This window comes from Spermophilus citellus (assembly GCF_964194105.1).
Source record: "Spermophilus citellus genome assembly, chromosome: 6".
Lineage (NCBI taxonomy): Eukaryota > Metazoa > Chordata > Mammalia > Rodentia > Sciuridae > Spermophilus > Spermophilus citellus.
The window spans coordinates 68444015-68465010 of record NC_138187.1 but is presented as its reverse complement, the minus strand read 5'-3'; the positions used below and the strand labels follow the sequence as shown (position 1 = coordinate 68465010).

Here is a 20996-nt window from a genome sequence, read left to right as displayed (position 1 = left end):
GAAAATTTACCCCTGAAGTTACTCATTTGCAAATGCCTTTGAAGTCATTAGATAATACAATTGGCTTCAAAGGCATGAGGAGGCCAAATTTCACATTGGAGCTGTGTGTACCCAACAGTGGAATTTGGCTCCTAACCTATAACAAAACTGATAATGCATATCGGATATAAAAGTGAATTTTCACCTTGAATCTTTCTCCTCTAAGACCACTGGGAACAGAATGCTAATGTATTCTGGCCTCCCTCCAATTCTACCATTATAGACTCACCTTCTTAACCCATAATATATATAACTCTTTTTTCCTAGTGCCTGCCTTACTGAGGCCATGCACACGTGTGACCATTCATGCAGCATCTTTACTGGGAGAACTGGGATAAACGTGACTTGGTGCTGTAATTGATTAACTTAGAAATCTTAGACCATTCCAAGAGCACAATTTTATATCTCTCTGATTCATGGTATCAGCATATAACATGATTTCTGATCTGTGGGATCTGCAGGATAAGCTTGGCCTGAATAAATCCTTATTGAATAATACTGTTGGAAGTTGCATAATTATAACACCTTGTAACTATCTCTGAAATTTCCCGTAAGTGGTTGGCTCACCCCCATGCCCTTACCCTGAATTGGCCCAGTACTTTATCTTTTAGAATAAAAGATTTCCTCCAACCATAGTCTGCATGGCAGATACACTTAAGTAGAAACAACCTTCTTAAGCACCTAAGTGATCAAAAGTAAACCAACATTTCCTAAATTTGATGGATTATTAGACTCATCTGAGAATCATTGAAATAGACAAACTTCAAGGGCTTACCCCTAGAGAGTCTGGTTCCTAGTTATGTCTGGAAAGGATGGGTGGAGAGGAAACTGCAATTGTAACAAGCAGTCAAGGTCATTCTTAAGGTTGGACAAGTTTAAGAATATTACTTTATAACAGAAGTTTGATGGTGTGTAGAAAATGGAAAAGCTGAAATGTGGGAAAGGGGGAGGTAAAGTTAAGTCTCCATAAGGTGGTTGCCTATCCCCTGACCAGGAATTCCAAAGAAATCCAAACTCATTGAGAGCTTACAATGCTGTGGGTACTATTTGTTCAAGCTTCTAGTTCCTTGGGATGTGAAGAAACATTTATCCCTTTCCCCTTTTTGTGGTGCTTCCTGCCACTTCTCCAAACCACATACTGGGTGGAATATTTGTCCTTGAGAAAAATAAACAGCTATAGCAGCAAAGGAAAAAAAAAGGAGAGAGAAAGGGGTGGGAGAAGAGAAACAACTACCATCTACTCCACATTAAGCCTCGGATTTCTAAATAGATTGTGGAGACTAGCCTTGCAATGCCCCTAAAGGCATACATCTGAAACCTTGGAAACTGTTTGAAGCTTAGAGGTCTAGGTCAAGTTTAATACTCAAGTCATCCAGGACATTCAGAGGCTCTTGCCTTTCACTGTTGCAACTGTTTGTTGCACTTAGCCTGTGAGTCAGTGCATGCCATTGGGACAAAGTCTCAAACTTCTCATGCTTTACAAAGAAACGTATTAGGATATATTCAATACTTGAAACTTGCTAAGATAATGGATTTTCCGTGTTCTCACCTCAAAAAAAAAAAAAATAGGCATGTGAGGTAATGCATATGTTAATTAGCTTGATTTACAATGTGTGTGTGTGTGTGTGTGTGTGTGTGTGGTGTGTGTATGTATTGAAACATCATGTTGTACATCATAAATCTAGATATATGTTTGCTGATTTAGTGAAATATTTTAAAACACAAGTGTCTTAGATGAAAAGTAATGATATTTGCATTTGAAATTATGGTGGGCAAAATTTCAGTGAAACAATTGTTACAGCTGGAATTAAAGGAAGGATTTTCTGTAGCAAATGTTTGCCTCTGATTGATGTAAACATACGTAGCTGCACATTATCTTGCATTTTCTTATTTTTTGTATGTTATTGCTTTTGTTTTCCAGGTGGTACCACTGTGTTGACTACAGAAAAGCCGACAGTATTAGACAGCACCATACAATCAGGTACCAAACAAATGATAAAATGTGGTAGATTCCATTTGCTTCCTCCAGTGTCCCCCCCCCCAAAAAAAAAAAAATAATAATGCATCACTGTGCTCTGTGCTTTCAGTTTCCCTGAAAGTCCTAGAAGGAGAGATGCCATGCAGCATCTGGTCTCCAAGCATGAGCCATAAATATTGCTTTCCTTTCATCCACATGTATATGCAGCAGGGAGTGAGATTTCCTTCTCCATCAGTAATTGCCAAATGGTGACAATCCCAGCTCTCCACCGAAGGAACTGAGTAACATACTTTGTTTAAACACAGCACATCTAGGACATGGACTGTGTTTGCAAACTTACAGGAAAAGGAACTCTCACAAGCAGCAGCCTGACTATTTATTTTCATCACAATTCTGCAAAACTGAGACACGCAAAGTTTGTCAGTTCTGCTGGCCACGGAGTTGGCAGTTGTACAACAGCGTTTGCAGTGGGCGTGCCACGCAACAGGGCTCAGGAAACCGAGAGGAGCGCCCTCAGGAACAGCCCCCTCATCCTTTTATTAATAGAAAAGGCTAATGACTTTTAAAGCCCTCGCAGTGCTGTTTATCAGAGGCCAGCGCCAGTGCCACAGTGACTCAGTGGCTTCCCTTTCGGTCTCTTTTGTTTTTTGGTTTTTTTTGTTAGTATTCTGTGACATTCTTCCCCACAGGCACTCACGAAGGGAAACAGTCAGTATAAGCAATCAGAGGTTTTAAATACTTTAAAGTTAATCATTAGAGTAAGGTGAACAGGTCAGTTTTCCAGCTTCTTCCATTTCCTTTATTGAAGCTCAGTCAGCCTTGGCCTCCACAGTCATTTATTAATGGGGCGTGTGGTGTGTATTAATGTTTCCTCAACAGTACGACACTCCCCAGCGAGGCAGAAAGTAGAAAGGGCCGCTCTAATTAGTATGCTTCCTTAAAGGACGCTGTCACTCTTGGCCTGATTCAACTGCAAAACAAACTTCTTTTTTTCCATTGAACTTAATCCCAGATTTCCCTTGGTATGCTCAGGTTGACAAAATTCCTGCTGCCACACGGCTGGCTCACACATCCCCAGATACCAAAAGGTTTAGCAGAAGAATAAGCACCTAAATTCTGAAAGTTCTTAGCCTTGCCCAGGTTCTTTTCAAACTATAAAATGTGGTCTTTGGGGCTTGTGCAGCCACCCCTGATAAAGGAAGTGGAGGGAAGTGCTGCTTCTTCCTGGCTTCCTACCTTTCCTGAGAGTTCTCTGCCCTCAGCATGGTTCTCTGTGGAGAAGTGATAGTGACTGCCAGGTGGCTCTTTTTGTATGACTCTCTGCAATCAGGAAGAGGAGCGAGGTGAATAAATGGAGTTCTGATAATGTCACCGGCATTTTAACTGTTGTTTTAGTTTCTTCTCTTCCCAGAGAAGTAATTAAAACCACTGTGAAGTTGCCAACTCATGTGTTTTATCTCATCTCTCTTCTTGCCTATTAAAAATGGTAGGGATCGTTTTTTAAAAAATAAAAGTGAACCACAGCTGTGGAGAAAATGGAAAATGACATCAAATTCTGAGACTGGAAATCCTCTCTAAATGTGGAAGGTCTCTATTATCAGAGCAGGAATGATTTGGGTAACCCATTTGATTTGTGCATGAGCTCAAGGTCACTTGTGGGATGGCTTCACCAAGGGGGCCAGGCAGACTCCTTATCTAGGGTCTGCTGTGGTTAGAGGGCAGGTGTACACAGCACAAACCAGCAAGACCCATTGCTACCACCGTTGGAAAGACATCAGTTCAAACCTTGCCACTTGCTGATAGGGGTGGTCGGATATTGTTGGAATTTCACAGTTGGCCCACAGCCCTTTATAAATGGACTTGGTTTCCTGTTTTTCCATTGTCTGTGTTATGAATCTCATCTCCAAGCCTTCCTTGGTGGTTAATGGCCTGTTGAACCCTTTTTGAAAGTGTTCTGTGCCTTGTCACCCTCTGGCTAAGTCCATTCTCAGAAAGCTTCACGAGGACCTAAGCAGGCTTTGCGACGGGGTCCCCTCTGCTGCTGTCTAACTTTGGGGTATTCACCCAGTGACTGGACTCATCTAATCAATACCTTGATTCATGCTGTTCTGCATACTTCAGATTCTTCTGACATCTTCACAAGCAGCAGCAGATCAGACCCCTAAACTTTCATTATAATTCAATTTTGCGGGAGCCATTATAGATTCAGGCAAAGTTATTATGATTTCATTTTGAGGATTCTTATCATTAAAATAAACTCAGTGAGCACACAATATTCATATACTGTCTGGGTTCTGGTCAGATGCATAAAAGCCTATTAATATTCCTCCTGAAAATGATGAGAACCCTGCATTTTTTAATCCGGCTCTCTCTGGGGAGGGCTCTTCTTCTCAGAGTTCTTTAGACCCCTGCAGCCCACAGCGTGTTCTTAACCCATGATTACATGGGCCTTGGCACCTATACTTGTTTGGGCTGAAAGACCAGTCTATGGGCAAGCAGTGAACATACTCAATAGAAGCTTTGAATACCAGATTTAAAAAATTAAATCCTTGTGCATATATGGTGCTAATGATTCATCTGCGGGCAAGATAGGTTCAACAAGCGCAGCTGGTGCTTACAGGGGCTATAAATTTGTTTTAAGTTCAGAATATTGTTTCCTGCTATTTTTAAGAGTCAAGAAGGGATTTAGCCAGACTATTCCCATTGAATTTAATGAGAATTGTGTGCAGCTACAGGGGCCTAGTAATATTTTGGAAATTTAAAGGTCAATAGTCCTATATATTTATTCCCTTTGTCCATTTGCCTTTTATTTTTGTCCTTTCTCTGCCCTTTTTTTCTCTCCTTCTAGGCTTGTCTCTTTCTCCGTTTTTGGCTTTCTTTTTTCCTACCTATAAATTTTTACGGGTATTTTGTGTATTTAATTATTTTTCTATTCTGGCCTGAATTGTCAACATTGAGCTACGTACTCCACCACCCTCCCCAACAAAATGCATTGATTTAATAACATTTCTTTTAAATAAACAAGATGGCCCTCAATTATATGAGCAAGGCAAGAAGACATAAGATCAGTAAAGTAGGAAAAAAAAAAAAAAAAAACCCCAGAGCAGTTCTGCTAGTTAAATTCACAGGATTGGAAAGGCCTTTGGAAGATAAAAATGCCCTTCACTGCAGCGATAAGAAATGCTAGAACTATCTTTCCAGGCAAAGCTGTTCCCTTCTCTGGTCATTACAAGAATATCCAAGTTCATATACTTCATGTAATTAGAATGTTAATAGTCAAAATAATGGACGATGTGGTTTTCTGCACTGTCATGTAAATTTAATGTATTAACAAGGCAGATAGAATCAGAAATGTGTGTACTGTAATGGCTTTCTGCCCTCCTGTATGTATGTGTCTCATAAAGTACATTTCAGGAGAAAAATAAAAACAGTACTTACAGTAACATTTTCCAATATTAACATTCTCTAACATTAGATTATGCAACAGTACATTCCAGGGCCAGGGACATTAACATCCGAAGTTGCTCAACCATTCTTTCACTGTTTAGTGGACTATTTCTTCTGCACAATTCATCTTGTTGCACCAGAGTGTGGTCAGTTTGGAGGAGAGTTTCTCATCCCTTAAGGAGCCCTGTTTCATGGTTATGATAGATTAGACATGAAATACACCTCTCCAATGACACTATAGCTGCAAAACACAGCCCTTCTGTACTCACTGACCGTGCTCACATTAAATACACCTCAAGGCTTACTTCATTTTTCCAAAGTGGCCCTGTCCACCCTTTGGGAGGTCACATTAATATTGGGGAATCCATCCTGCTCAGTTTTAACTATCCATATAGCGGGTTCCTTCCAAAATTTGACATTAGCCTTGAAAAAGGTTCCTTGGAAACCAGAAATGTGGAGTAGATCATCCTTATCTATTTAATAAATCTTTCCATTAAAATTCCTCTGGCCATTGTTAAAGTGGGGGAAGGGGCAGTGGAGACCCAGACACAGAGGGGGAAAGCAAGAAAATCTGTGTTAAACACTTGGGCAGGTTTAAGAAAAGCTCAAAATGAGATCTGGTCTCAGCCTGACCCTAAGGCAGCACTATCCAGACTTCCATTATTGTTCATAGCAGTTCTTTTAAGGCTTAAGTTCAATTGGCTAGACGCCCTCATCTTTCTGTCCGTTTCAATGCTGCCATCTTGTGGCTTGCCTGAACTCAAGGAGACGCACAGGCCCTCCTTCAGTGGAGAAAATAGCCCTTTTGTATGTCTCTCTTCGTTTAGGGGGAGGTAAGTGTGGGACAGACAGAGCATGAGAATTTCATCTTTAGAATTATCCTTATTGCTAGCTTATTTTTTACCAAAACAAATTCCTAGTATCAATGATTTCCTGTTTTCCATTCTTAAAATGTCTAGCTCCTTTCAAAAGGAGGAATAAAAGAATAAAGCTATGAGTTTTAGCACACAACCATCGTCAGCACCTTGTAAAACCCATGAGTTGAATCATTCCTGTGAATCTATTCATGCTTTCTTTTCAGCTTCCAAAGGAAGCATTCTGAAGATTAAAAAAATTAAAATGGGTGCCTATTTTAATGTGCTTTGGCTTTTCATGACCTTGCACAAGGGTTTTAAGTGGAGCGAACAATTTATATGCAAATTTAGAAATTCACTAAAAAAGCAGAAACTTATTCTTAAATTAATTGACCTGATGGAAATTCGGGGGAAAAATAGTCTTAAGAAAATACTGCAAAGATTTCTACCCTTACTGGCACTAAAGACCTGAAACATCAGCTGGTGGGGTGCAAACAGACAGCTTCCAGGGTGAGGCATTCAACCAACCCTCATCTCTAGGTTTTTGAGATTTGGGGGTCTATCTCTAATAACATTCTTTTCATTGATGGATATCAATTTATATGGCTCATCCTCAAGAACAGACTATCTTTCATGTTAAATACTGTGGAAATAAGGAAAATGCTGCAAATATAATATACGTGCCTTGGAAAGTAGCCTTCCTGGAAGTTTTATGTAAACCCAATTTGACAGGCAGTCCATAATCTTTTTAAAACTGGATACAAAATAATAGTAATACTAAATGGGATTTTGCAAACATTTTGACATCTCCATACATCAATTGATTTCTTGGTAATCCTGGATTTTGTGGCTTTCCCAGAATTTTTGAACGGATGTGAAGTTATAAAAATCATGCTGTTCGTGATCGTATAAAAGGCCTTTCTGACCCTGAATGATTAAATTTGTCTTTCTCTGCTTGTCTCTGTTTTTCCTTTCCACCCACTGAAGAGTTTCCAACATATGGTTTTAACTGTGAGTTTGGCTGGGGCTCTCACAAGACATTTTGTCACTGGGAACATGACAATCACGTACAGCTCAAGTGGAGTGTCCTCACCAGCAAAACAGGACCCATTCAGGATCATACAGGTAAAGAGGAGGGCACTGTGGTCTAAGGGCATTGCAAATCCTTTTTGGTAAAAGAAGGTACTACTGGGGGTTGGGGGTGTCTGGTACTTGTGAATTTAGGGGCCTTAGAAAATACTATAATCAGTTGCTGATTTTCTGAATAAACGAAGTCTCATACCCAGATAGAGAAGAGCTTAGGGCAAATAATGGGAATATGATTGAATTGAGCCACTGACTAGCCTCCTTTAAGAGCAGCAAACTGGGAAAGAATGGGTGAATTGATTCTCATCTTACACTTTTTTCCTGAACTTTTTACTGAAACAATTTTAAGCATATTCAACAGCAGAAAATGAAATAGTGAGCCCTATATGAGCATACCTCTCCTTCAACAATAATCACATCATAAGAATCTTATTTCTTCTCTATCATCCCTGACTCTGGATTATTTATCTCTGTCATTCCCAACTCTGGATTACTTTATATCAAGGCATTATGTGTTTTCACTGATTTTACAACTATGGAAGCAAGAGGCCAGTCCGATGCTTACAAAATGGGTAAGATTCTTATTCACTGGGGCAAGCCTTTTAAATCTTTTCCTCCTGCCATGTAGGAACCTTACCACACCCCAGCTCACAACCCATCCCCCCTCCTCCCTTGTTTTTCTCCTAAGATTAATGGGTGAGGAAGGAAGGAGTTAGAAAACAAAGAGAGCTGACATTGGCTCCAGTGAACTCTTTTTCCACCTCCATCCTGTTCCCCTCCTAATCATTTTATCACCCAACTTCGAGGTACCATATAAATAAACAGTAGGGTCCTGCCAAGAAGTCTCTCTCTCTCTCTCTCTCTCTCTCTCTCTCTCTCTCTCTCTCTCTCACACACACACACACACACACACACACACACACACACAAACTACACTTAAATAAACACACTTACAACAAAACCCAAACTCCTACTCCACTCAGTGATACAGAAGACTAAGCACTCAAATAATGGCTTCCCATAAGGTACCCCAGAAGGGCATTTGGAGATGCTGAGAAATCTGATTAAGTTCTCTCTGGACTGGTAGAGTGGATGACTGGGTCTGTGGGATGACGGCTGGGCACAGGACTCTTCATGCATTTCCCATTTTGTTGTTCACTTTTTTCCTCAGTGAACATAACCATTAAGTAGGTTGAATAGGCCTCCTTCCACCACGGCTACCTCCTTGCCTAATGAGAATGACAAGGAAATTGGATAAAATTGGACTTCTTCAATTCTGAGACACTTTCCATTGAATCTTAAGACAAGCAGTTTTAGAAAACTTAAAATACTTTGACTGTAAATGGCACTGTACATATAAATGGCATCAAATTAACTAAATGCAATTAGCTGAAATGAAGGCAGTAATGGTGGAAAAATTGATGCAAAGTGAAGCAAAATGGCTCAGTAGGATCTGACATTCAAAGGAGGTTAAAAGCTATGTTAGCCAGAGACAAAAGCTAAAAGGCTTGCAGAAGTAAAGTGCTAATTGAGAAAATGAAGACAGAGTTCCTGACCCAGAACTGTGATAAAACCCCTGAAAGGGAAAATATCAGCGCTTTATGTGTTGGAGTATCAGAGAAGGAGAGCTCGTCTTAGATTAACAGCTGAGAAGTGCGATTCAGAAGGATTTGGCTCCTTTGTTCTCCCAGCCACCCAGATTTACTTGGCTGTGGTACCAGGTCTGCTCTGACTAGAAAGAGCCTCCCACAGCATGAGAAATACAATCGTCTGAGAGAGATGGGTGAGCCTGATGTCTTAAAGGCAGGAACTTGTTAACAAGAAAAAAAATCTAGATAAAAAGAGCTATACAAATAGCTCACATACACTCACAGATGGACATTGGATAGTATATAGCATTTTTTAACAATACTATTTGGAACTTTACAAATCAGACATTGAGGTATTATTATTATTATTACTACTATTTAGTGAAAATGCCCAATTTTGAATTGAAAGGAATCCCACTTGGTTTGATCTACGTTTGATCTCATAAGAATTAAAACTATGTACTTCCTTATAGAAGATGCCTAAAGTTCAGCCTCTTTGCCTCATTCATTGGACAAATGCTTTGGGGGTAACTCTTTTACATGGCAGAAACTGTGTTGGACATTGTGTAGGGTATATGCAAATATAGTCATAGATCCCTTTATATTCACATGGGATTGGTTCCAGGACCCCCACAGATATCAAAACCTATAGATGCTCAAGTCCTGTGTATAAAATGACATGGTATTTACATAGAACCTACCAACATCCTCCTGTGTACTTTAAATCATCTCCAGGTTTCTTATAATACCTACCATAAAGTAAATTCTATGTCACTAATTCTTAGCAAAACATTGTTTAGCAAACAATGACAAGGGGAAAACAGTCTGTACCTGTTCGACTATGATGCAGTTTTCTTTTCAAATATTTTCCATCAGAGATTAATTAAATCTATGAATGTGAAATTCATGGATGCAGAAGGCAGATTGCACTGCACCATTTTGTACAAGGGACTTGCGCATGGACTTTGTTTCCATGGGGTCCTGTAAACACCCTGCTGCGGATATTGAAGGACTGTTGTATACAGAAGGGCATTCTTGCACTTGAGGAGCTCACAGTCTGGTTGTGTGAGAGAAACCATTACAGTGCCACTGAGTGAGGGCATCCAGTGGCAGAGATGAGCCATGATTTTAAAAGAACATGGAAGGGGTCAGAGGAAGAGGTCCTGTCTTAGAAACTGGCTAAGCTAGGCTTATTTTAATGAGTTACAAGTTGGAGTGGTTGGACAGATGCTTCATGTACAGTAGTTAGATTTATGGCAGGCAAGTGCTATGAAGAAATCCGGATGGGCAGAAGGCAGGAGAGAGCAACTGAGGAATTTTAAGCAGAGGAATGATATGAGTGATTTTTTAAAAGACTACAATGGCAGCAGGGCAGAGCTGTGAGGCACTTCTCAGGCAGCCTTCGTCTCTCCACCAATGACCAACTCTCTCCTTCTTTCTACCACCTGTTCTCCAACTAGCCTAACTAAACACCAAAAAATAAGCTCATAAATAGGCTCCATAAATGCATTTCCTCTCTGCAGCATTGCCAACTTCAGTCTTTTTCCAGAAGGTTGGAGGAGCTGAGGCAGGGTGGGTGTATTTTTTCCCTGTCCATCTCAGTGGACCAATCAGTCACAGCACTATCATACAGGCAGGTGACCATGGCTTGGTGGGACAAAACAAATCCCAGGAGTAAATGAATCTGCTTGAACACAAGGGAACCTCCACAAGGGCAGAGTGAGAGAGATGTACTGCAGTATCATACATCCTGCTAGAGTTTTGGCTTATTTACACCCTTCTTTCATTTACTTGGTTTTAAAGAGTGTTGGGGGTTGGAGACAGGGATCTTATGTAGGCAGTCAGGTAAGGAAAGAAAGCTGCCCACTATCACCCACTTCCACCCAGACACTGTTGATACAGGTGATCAGACACAAGGACGTGCCCACATATGCACAGTGAAAAAGGGCCTTGCAAACACATAAGCCTCCTGGGTAGCAAACAAAACATCCTGCTGTCCACCGAGGCTGAGCATCACATTCACACTTACATCAGGTGAGGCATAAGAGTCAGTGATTTCTATTTGCAGAGCAAACAGTGAAACATGAGTTGTGTGTTTAGACCAGGTGGTGGCAGGAGGAAATGTTCCCACTGGGGGTAATTAAAAGCAAAGCCAAGAGTCAATCCTCACCACTCCGCAAGTGTCGACGTTGCCAGAATGGCACATTCTAATGAGCCTCAAAAAATGCAACCTTGCTTCTCCTTGAACCAGAAGTACATCAAATAGAAGCTGGACTCACAGTTGACAATCAGGCTCTTGGGCTATGTTTAAAGAATTCATAGAAACATTAACATAAATGTGTTTAAGGAATTCATAGAAACATTAACATAAACTAAGATAATCAAATTTAAAAAGAATGAGCAAAAAGAATTGCTAGATTTTTTGCAAAAACCACAGCTTTATTATCATCAAGTGACCAGAGCACCATAACCAACCAGAAGTCCTGCTGCTCAGATGATGAATATGAAGACATCAAAACTATTCCATTCGATGTTTGTGTTTACCTAGTTACTACTGAAATGATCTTAAAGTCACCTTAAAATAAATTTTCTTAGACAGTGAGACCACTTTCTATGCAATCTGGGTACAAATGTGCTTCCAATCTACCTATCAAAGGTACCAAGGTCAACTTGCATCATAGCTTTGTCTATTTGACAATGCATTCCAGACATCTACTATTCAAATCAGTATGGCTTGGCAGCCTTCCCCCAATCAAATGTTAACTTGCAGAAGTTTAGAATAGGAACTCTGTGCCTTTCCTGGGCATTTTCCTTCCGTGGGATATCTGGGTTCTTCATGCTCAGCTTAGAAAAGAAATGTTGATTGATGGATCTTGAAAGGAAACAAACAAAGGAGCACGTACTTTGGCCACACTCCCTAACACAGTTCTTTGTCACATCAGGAGATGGCAACTTCATCTATTCCCAAGCTGATGAAAATCAGAAGGGCAAAGTGGCCCGCCTGGTGAGCCCTGTGGTCTATTCCCAGAACTCTGCCCACTGCATGACCTTCTGGTATCACATGTCTGGTTCCCACGTGGGCACCCTGCGGGTCAAACTGCGCTACCAGAAGCCAGAGGAGTATGATCAGCTAGTCTGGATGGCCATTGGACACCAAGGAGACCACTGGAAGGAAGGGCGTGTCTTGCTCCACAAGTCTCTGAAACTCTATCAGGTATGACCCCCTTTCCTAGGTTGGAGAGGAAAATAGGTTCAGGAAGCTGGGATAATATTTGGAAGGTTATGCAAATGAGATGCAGGAATTCTTCCAAAAAATGATTTTAGGTATTTTCTAAACCTGAGCTATTGCTGCAGGGATAATTATCTCCATAGTATATTTCACAGTCTCCTAGTTTATAAGAAGAGAAACAATTTGCCGAGAAAAGGGAAAGGCTTCTTGGTTATCTATTTCGGAGCTGTCACAAGATATCATTACTGGTTTTCCCCCATTTTAAAGTTTGTGTTATAGAAAGAGAATGTAAGGAGAAGTTCTCTGCCATCACCAGGCAGTTGATATGGATTGATGAGCAGAGTGTGTGCTTATGCGATATCTCATGAATTTAATTTATGTGTCATTGCTTTGGCTGAACAAGCACTTGTAAACACTGCTATTTGGGATGAGCATTCAAATACTGTGAAAATGATTTCATTCTGTTAGGTGATTTTTGAGGGCGAAATCGGAAAAGGAAATCTCGGCGGGATTGCCGTGGATGACATTAGCATTAATAACCACATTTCACAAGAGGACTGTGCAAGTAAGTACAAGTTTGATGTAGAAACAATAGAGCACTTGCCATTGATAGTCATTGACTTGCTCATTTAGAACAAAATTTCAGCGTAAACTGTAGGCACATTCACATGAAATGCATATTCTGGTGCAATGGGTTTAAAATTCAGCCAGTCTTCCATACCCTACCCTCTGACCTAACCTAGTTCATAACCTAGACTGTCTGATTGGTGCCTCCAAAATTTGGTCAACAATGTGGATTCCAAAGATTTTATCAAAGCAGAAAGACTCAGCTTACAAACTACATATGGCATACCCAAACATTTTGATAAAAAGTGGAAAGCTCAGACATCTGGATAATTCCAAATATCTGAGTATATAAACAAAACAGCAGGCTTTTGAAAATTTTGATCACAGTGAACTTAATAAGATTATATTGTTAATGAATCACATAAACCAACATTCTTTTTGTAAATAAGTAGATGTTTCTGACTCTAAAGAAAGCCGAAATGACTTGAAGGATAAATGAATTCAGAGACTGCCTACTGTTTCGGAGTTGATCTGTATGGGTCTGGTACTATATGCATAAAAAATCTGACATAGAAAACCAATTCATATTCCCTAGTTCTTGATATATAATTACAAATAGCATCACTAATGGCAATGTAATAGCACAGTAATTAGTCTTAAGCTCCATTTGCTACACTTAAACTTTTGTTATATATCATTATATAATAGGACGTTAATTATTCTGAAAATGGAATAAGCCTATTGGGCAAATTTAAGACAAAGGAGGTCTGTTGGCTTTAATAGATTTTTTGGTCATTTCATCAACTACAAAGCTTTTATTATACAATATATTGAATGTGTATAATTCCTAAAGTAGCAATAATTTGATAGGGTCAATTGAAGAAATTGTGTGTGGGGGAATTCAGATCTGTTTTTCATTGTATGTAAGGAAATCTATTTAATGCCATAAGCCCTAGCAGATCTTCACACAAATGATACAGTGTAGTATTTCAGTTGCAGCAGTTTTACAAATCACCCATGTCCAAGTCTACTGCAATTAAAATGTGTATTTCATATAGTTACACAGTGCATGTAATATCATTGCTTTCCCATTCCAAGTTGAGAATAATGTTGGTGATATTTTAGGGATGTGAGCACAAGCTAAAACAAAGAAATAAAATTAAATTCAGCTCAACAAGCTTTAACTGATCATACACTATGTGCCAAGTGCCACTGTGAGTGTAGATTAAGACAATTCTGTGAGCCTTTTGCTTTTTGTGATTCGTCTACTTAGCTGTAGGTGCTAGCAGCTATTGTCCTCAGAAAATAATAACCAGAGTTCCATTTAAGTACTTTATTTACATGTCAAAGATAATTACATAATTATTCTTCAAATACATATTCGTGAACATCTAGCCATGGGTGATATTACAGTATAAACTAGTTATTAATTATTCATTAATTCATACAACAAAAATTTATTAAAGCCCCTATTATGTGCTAGACATTATTTTAAATTCTAGACAGTATTCTATAGCAATTAACAAAAAGCTCAAAACTCTCCCCTCCCCTATACTTAGTACTATGAAAGATATTGGGACTTTACTTCTTCCAGAGAATTCTATTTTATTTTATTTATTTTTGATAATACACATGATACAGTTTCTTGCCTCAAGAGTTACCTTGCGGGGCTGGGGCTTTAGCTCAGTGGCAGAACACTTGCCTAGCACATGTGAGACACTGGGTTCGATCCTTAGCACCACATAAAAATAAATAAATAAAATAAAGCATGCTGTCCGTCTACAATTACAAAAAAAATTAAAAAAATAAATAAAAGAGTTATCTTGCTATTTGGGAAGCCAAACTAATATACACCAAACTTAGGAAACAGTCATTTATAAACTATAGCCTGGTAACCATAGGTACAACCCCACTTCTCTTCCCTATAGCCAGATTTTCCCACATTCCAAATGCCCAAACTAGGTCTCTCCACCCTTCTCTTCTAAAACAACACACACTAATGATAGCCATGCTACCAGGATTTCCATGTGACCCCTCAAAGGGAGTGATGCACCTGATGCCACCAACTTTACAGTCATTTCACATGGACTCTGTATTGCTCAACAGTGTCATTTGGTGGATTTGGATTGTACTAAAAACTTCGTAAGGGGGGCTGGGGTTGTGGCTCAGCAGTAGTGCACTCATCTGGCATATGTGAAGCACTAGATTTGATCCCTCAGCACCACATTAAAATAAATAAATAAATAAAATAAAGGTATGTGTCCATCTACAATTAAAAAAATAAATTTAAACTCTATAGGAAGCCCAGCTGAGGTGTATGCCCATGTGCATATGTGTGTGTCTATGCTGTGTGTATTATATTTTGTTGGCAGTTCAAATATCTTTTCAATTTTGTTTGACTTATCAGAACCAGCAGACCCGGATAAAAAGAACACAGAAATTAAAATTGATGAAACAGGTAAATATGTTTTGTGGACAAATTATTTTTAAACTTCTTGTGCCTTTCATTATGTCTGTGAAGAAACTTCTCTGGAACTCTAACACACTGACATATCAAAGCAGTTTGAATAAAATAAACATTTATGCCTGAGGCACTGAGTTAGTGGATTGGATTGCAGTCACAGAATACCCTTTCCTAAACTGCCCATAGGACTTTTGGAGCCTCAATGACAGCTTGGTTTATTATATAAGTGCGGCTCACCCTGGCCTTTACCTGCCTGAGCTTTATTGCTGAGGGATAGTCAAGTGAAATGCTGTTATTTTATAATTATGAAGATAGAAAACTAGTGAAGACTATTTTCATACAATAATTTGACGCCAACTCAATTTTTTTGTGTTTCATTGATATGCAGGTAAAATCCTTAAGAGTCTAGAGCCCTGGCTGTGTGCAGTGGCACATGTCTATAATCCTGGCAGCCCAGCAGGCTGAGACTGAGGTAGCTAAACTTATAAGAGGATTGCAAGTTCAAAGGCAGCCTCAGCAATTTAGCAAGGGCCCGAGCAACTTAGTGAGACCCTGTCTCAAAATAAAAGATTAAAAAAGTATTGGGGGTGTGGCTTAGTGGTTAAGTGTACCTGGGTTTAATCTCTGGTACCAAAATAAAAATTTTAAAAAAATTAAAAATAGAATCTACAGCCCAATTTCTAGAATGATCTGTAGCATTTGATCCATCTTTTCCCATCTTCCTCTACTGGAACCCTGGTTTGGTGATGATGATGGCAGTGTTGATAAGGATTTACTGAGGAACCACTATGTTCCAAGCATTTCATATACATTATCCCATTTAAACCTCACAGCAGCTCCATTGGGTATGTTTATCTGCATTTTATAGATGAGACTAAAACTTAAGTGATGCAGCTAATTAGATGGTAGCCTTGGACTTTAGTTTGATTAAGTCTAAAATGTGTTTCATTTAACACTGCTTTGGATCAAATGCAAGACATTTGGTCAGAGTTAGGCTTTGCCTGGTGTTATTTTATTCCCAGAAGTTCCTCCTGGCTGGCTCTGGGGGTTGTTGGACACTTGCCCCAACATTACTCATAGCTGCTGCAGGCAGCCCTGCACCCAGAACATCAGTGTTCATCACCAACTGTTGCCATTAGAAACGTGGTCCTAGATAGCCAGACCTGGGCTTGAGACAAATAAACATGGCACTATGCTGTTGAAAATATTAACACATTTCCAAGTCCACACAGCGATGTAAACTTTATTAGACGCTGTTTCAAAACAATATTTCATCAAGGGAGAGAATATTAATATGCCCCTAAGGCTTGTTTTCCCCTGGTTAGGGACTTGCATCTCATATTTTTAGTTTTTGTTGATTGGAATCTTTGTTGATGAGAACATCATTAAGTAAACGCCACGCATGTTGCACATTAGCATTTTAGTCCTGTTCTAGTAGCAGGTAATTAGGCTCAAAGCTCCCATGTTAATAATTTCTCCTGTTCCACTCTAAAGAAAACATGTCCCCAGTGACTCAGCTGCAGAGCAGTGTAACCGTCTCCAGTGAAACTACCAGCGTTGTGGAGACGCTGATTATTAAATGTCTTCAATTCAGCATGACACAGACACGGTTTCTTGATTTGAGCCACAAAACCTTTTATACCAGCATTCTTGTTCTGAAAGATCTGTCCTTTTTTAGGGAAACTGCTGTAGACTTGGGAAAACCTTGTTTAACTTGCCAGTTTCCCAGGTGGGAGAATAAACACACAGGTAAACTGAGCCGGACTCAGGGAATGGTTCTTGGAAACTCAGCACTGAAAGTATCCCTGTGCCTTGGATTGTAGTCAGAGACATGCACAGGGAACATTTAATACACCCCTCCCCAAACTACCCCCTCACACACACACACACAAACTAGGCAAATAATGACTATTTTGCAAAGTGTAATGACCGTGTATCTGGCCCAAGATGATAAACATAGATTACAATCTAGTGCAAACAGAGACTGCATGAAATCTGAATTAGATTAGAACATAAACCTCACTGTTGATGCAGAATCCTCTTTTTCCATGTGCTAAGCTCTTTGCCCCAATCCCAGCCCCCTCACCTCCCACACCTCACTCCCAACAACCAGTCAAAGGTGACAGGCAAAAATTGGAGCCTGGAACTTACTCTAATTTCTTTTCTCTTTCTGGATTTTTCTGTCTGCTCTCATCTGGTCCATCTGTGGTGCTCATGGAGTCAATTTTGTCTCATCCCCAGGCAGCACCCCAGGATACGAAGGCGAGGGAGAAAGCGACAAGAACATCTCTAGGAAGCCGGGCAATGTGCTGAAGACCTTGGATCCCATCCTTATCACCATCATAGCTATGAGTGCCCTGGGGGTCCTCTTGGGTGCTGTTTGTGGGGTCGTGCTGTATTGTGCTTGTTGGCACAATGGGATGTCAGAAAGAAACTTGTCAGCCCTGGAGAACTATAACTTTGAACTCGTGGACGGTGTGAAGTTGAAAAAAGACAAACTGAATACACAGAGTACATATTCAGAGGCATGAAGGCAGACGGAGGTGAAAAGACAAGTTGGAGAATCCAAGTGGAAGGACTTAACTTTGAGCGTGCTGGGGAACTGTTGATCTGCTTTCACTGTACAGGCTGGGAAGTGCGTTGATGACACTGAGCCAGGCTTTTCTCAGGAGCTTCAATGAGTATGGCCGACAGACATGAACAAGTGAGCTGTGTTAACAATCGGAATCATGTACAGTCAGCTTTCTTCTGTTGGTTTAATTTGAATAATCCAATGCTGGTGTTGAGACCAAGTATGATTGACTTAATGATTCATTTCCACTCCCCCTTCTCCCTTCTCTCTCTCTCTCTCTCTCTCTCTCTCTCTCTCTCTCTCTCTCTCTCTCTCTCTCTCTCTCTCTCTTCCTTTGATGGATTCTTTTCAGAAACTGTGCAAAATCCAAGATGCTGGCACCAAGTGTATTCAGTGGGGCCCTTTTGATGGACATGCTACCTGTACCCCAGTGTCCAGAATATATTAGCATAACTGCATTTTGGTGGACTCCTGAAGTTGTTCTTGTGTATAATGCCCACGTCGTGCATAGGCAAAGAAGGATTAGGATGTTTTCTTTTGAAAGTACTGTAGTCTCAGTACCGATATAGTGTGTCAGCTCTGTTTACGAAGCAATACCGTCAAATTTTCTTGATGTTTTCCAGTGTTGTACTAAAGTCTTGTGCTCGTGAACTCCATCCAGGAAACCGTGCCATCACCAAACACTGCTGGCAACTGGGTGTACTGCTGACAACCGCGACAAAAATCCTTGGCACTGGCTAGTCAATGTCCTCTCAAGTGCCTTTCTGTTTGTACTGGTTCATTGTGTTACATTAACAACCCACTCTGTTTCTCACTGGTGAAAGCCCTACTCTTTAATCAAACCTGGTGGCCCACTGACCAAGAAGAAAGTATATTTTAGTGTGGGAAGGCAAGGGCTCTGAAGATTTGGCAACGTGGCTTAATTGTTCTGCTTTGTCTGTAGTTCAATTCCATGTCTCTTGACCCTTTTGTATAAAGCTGCAATATTCTCTCTTATTGTTCTTTCATATGGAATGTATTTTCAAATGTAAACTCTTTGCTCTTTCTCTCCTCTTGTCTTTTTTTCTCTCCTAGAATTTAAGCATTTGCCATTGTCCAGAAAAGAAACTTGCAGCTTTAACCTGCTGGTAATGGCAAACAATTTTACTAGACTTTATGTTTAAAAATAAATAAATAAGGGAAATTCCTAACTTTGCCCTCCAAAGTCTAACTTTGGTTTTCTCGTTAACTGGTTAAAGTGACAGTATCTTTTTTCCTTAAGCCATTTGTCTGTCTAAGTTCTGATCAGAATGAGGTTTGATAGAAATGTTTGTGTTTAATGGAAGATGGTGATAAGTTGAGGGAGGAAATAATACTAATTGGCTTTCAAATGAGACCTAAAGGAAGGACTGAAATAAAATCTTCCAAATATCTAAAAAAAAAAAAACATAAAAATTTTACATCCAAATATGCAAAAATGATCCATGTGAACCTTCTTGTTTTGATATTGAGTCAGTCAAGGGAAGTGGAAAAGAGAACAGTTAATTTAAGAAAGAAACTATAAATCTTGTTGCCTGGGGGCAGAGTATTTTAAGATAAGGGGGTGGGGGTGGGGGGACCTAAAGTCAGAACAAATGTTTGACAAAAACCAATCCGCAGCAACTCTAAAAAAAAATCGACTTGAATGAATGCTTCTAGAAACTTCCAGTGGCTCATAAAGAAAAAGCCTGCCTAGGGCTGGCAAGACCTAAGCCCCTAACAACACAAAGAAATAAATATCTCACAGGCAGCATGTTAATGAACCAAAAGAGGATTTGGTTGTTTTGGTGTGTTTTTTGTCACACCATGTGTGGATAAGAATTCTTAGACCTTTCTCCTTTCCTGCATTACTGCAGGGCTCATTCAGATACATTTGTTGGGAGTCTGCAGAATTTGCATCCTGAACGCCACAGTCCCATTCATCTTGTTTTAATGGGATTGAGAATGCCTTTTGGTTCCAGGAAAGTATCGATCACCGGGAAGAAGAATAGGTTTTTGTTCCCAGAGGCATTCATTCAGTTGTTATAATCATACCAGGAGAAAAGCATTAAGTAAGACTTGATTTTGTTTTTAAGGCAACAGACTTCAAAGTTGTCCTCAGCCAAGGAAAAATGATACTGCAACTTTAAATTTTAAAGTATCTTGCACTGATAAATATATTTAAAAATTATATGTTTATAAAGTTATTAATTTGTAAAGGCAGTGTTACAAAATGTTCAGTTTATATTGTTTTAGATTGTTTCGTAATTTTTAAAGGTGTAAAATAACATATTTTTTCTTTATTGAGATCTATAAAACTTTCTGTAGTAAAATGTTTTCATTTTACTGGTATATTATTGCTTCATGTTTTGTACCATCATAAAACTTTGTGCAAATTTTTTTTACAGAAATTTTTATTTTCTATGACAATATGACACTTGTAAATTGTTGTTTCAAAATGAACAGCAAAGCCTTAACTTTAAATGACATTTGTATTCTAAGACTCTGAGTAGCATAAAAACCACATAAAACTGAACTGTAACTTAAATTCCAAACTATGACTACTACATTCCAAAGAAACAGTTGAATTAAACATTTTCATAAAATATCCCAAACCTGATGGCTTTTATTATATTAGCTCTGTTCTTGTTAAAGAAGTTGGTGTCACCCCGCCATCCAATAACTTTGAAAAACTTCTTAAGTTCCATTTTTAAAATATCCTCATAATGAGCAAAGATTAACAAGACATTTCCTGAAAGTAGAATATAAGACCATCTTGGACACTGTCAAGACAAAGGATTCAGAATTTGGCTTTACATGTGGAAATTTTCAATCCCACAATGTTCTATATTCCACTTGGTAACATTTGTTTTATGACATTCCCAAATAACTGCTGGTAAGTTTTGGTCACATAGAAAATAAATGATAAATATTTTTATGCATATACTTATGCTGAATTTAGAGAAGGGAAAGATTGAGAATAGCATTACAACCAGCTATTTGGTAATTCTTGGGAAAATGTCTAATCTGTCTAGGATCAAAATAACTGGAAAAGGGGCTGAGGTTGTGGCTCAGTGGTAGAGCGCTCGTCTAGCATGGGTGAGACCCTGGGTTCGATCCTCAGCACCACATAAAAACAAATAAATAAATGTCCAACTACAATTTAAAAAAATT

General features: G+C 39.3%; 1 protein-coding gene across 4 annotated transcripts in view; it reads left to right on the top strand.

The window, feature by feature from the left end:
• The window catches only part of NRP1 (neuropilin 1), a 141697-nt gene extending 122438 nt beyond the window's left edge, over positions 1 to 19259 (top strand). For 2 of the 4 annotated variants that reach the window (XM_081298960.1, XM_081298959.1), the window contains exons 13-18: positions 1961 to 2020; positions 7306 to 7443; positions 11936 to 12207; positions 12691 to 12787; positions 15197 to 15247; positions 17495 to 19259. In XM_081298960.1, coding sequence (XP_081155086.1) covers positions 1961 to 2020; positions 7306 to 7443; positions 11936 to 12207; positions 12691 to 12787; positions 15197 to 15247; positions 17495 to 17784 — 908 coding nt within the window. In that variant the 3' untranslated portion in view covers positions 17785 to 19259. The remainder of the gene's footprint in view (positions 1 to 1960; positions 2021 to 7305; positions 7444 to 11935; positions 12208 to 12690; positions 12788 to 15196; positions 15248 to 17494) is intronic. The other 2 variants (XM_081298962.1, XM_081298961.1) reach the window with 1 other exon arrangement.
• The last annotated feature ends 1737 nt before the right edge of the window (positions 19260 to 20996 follow it).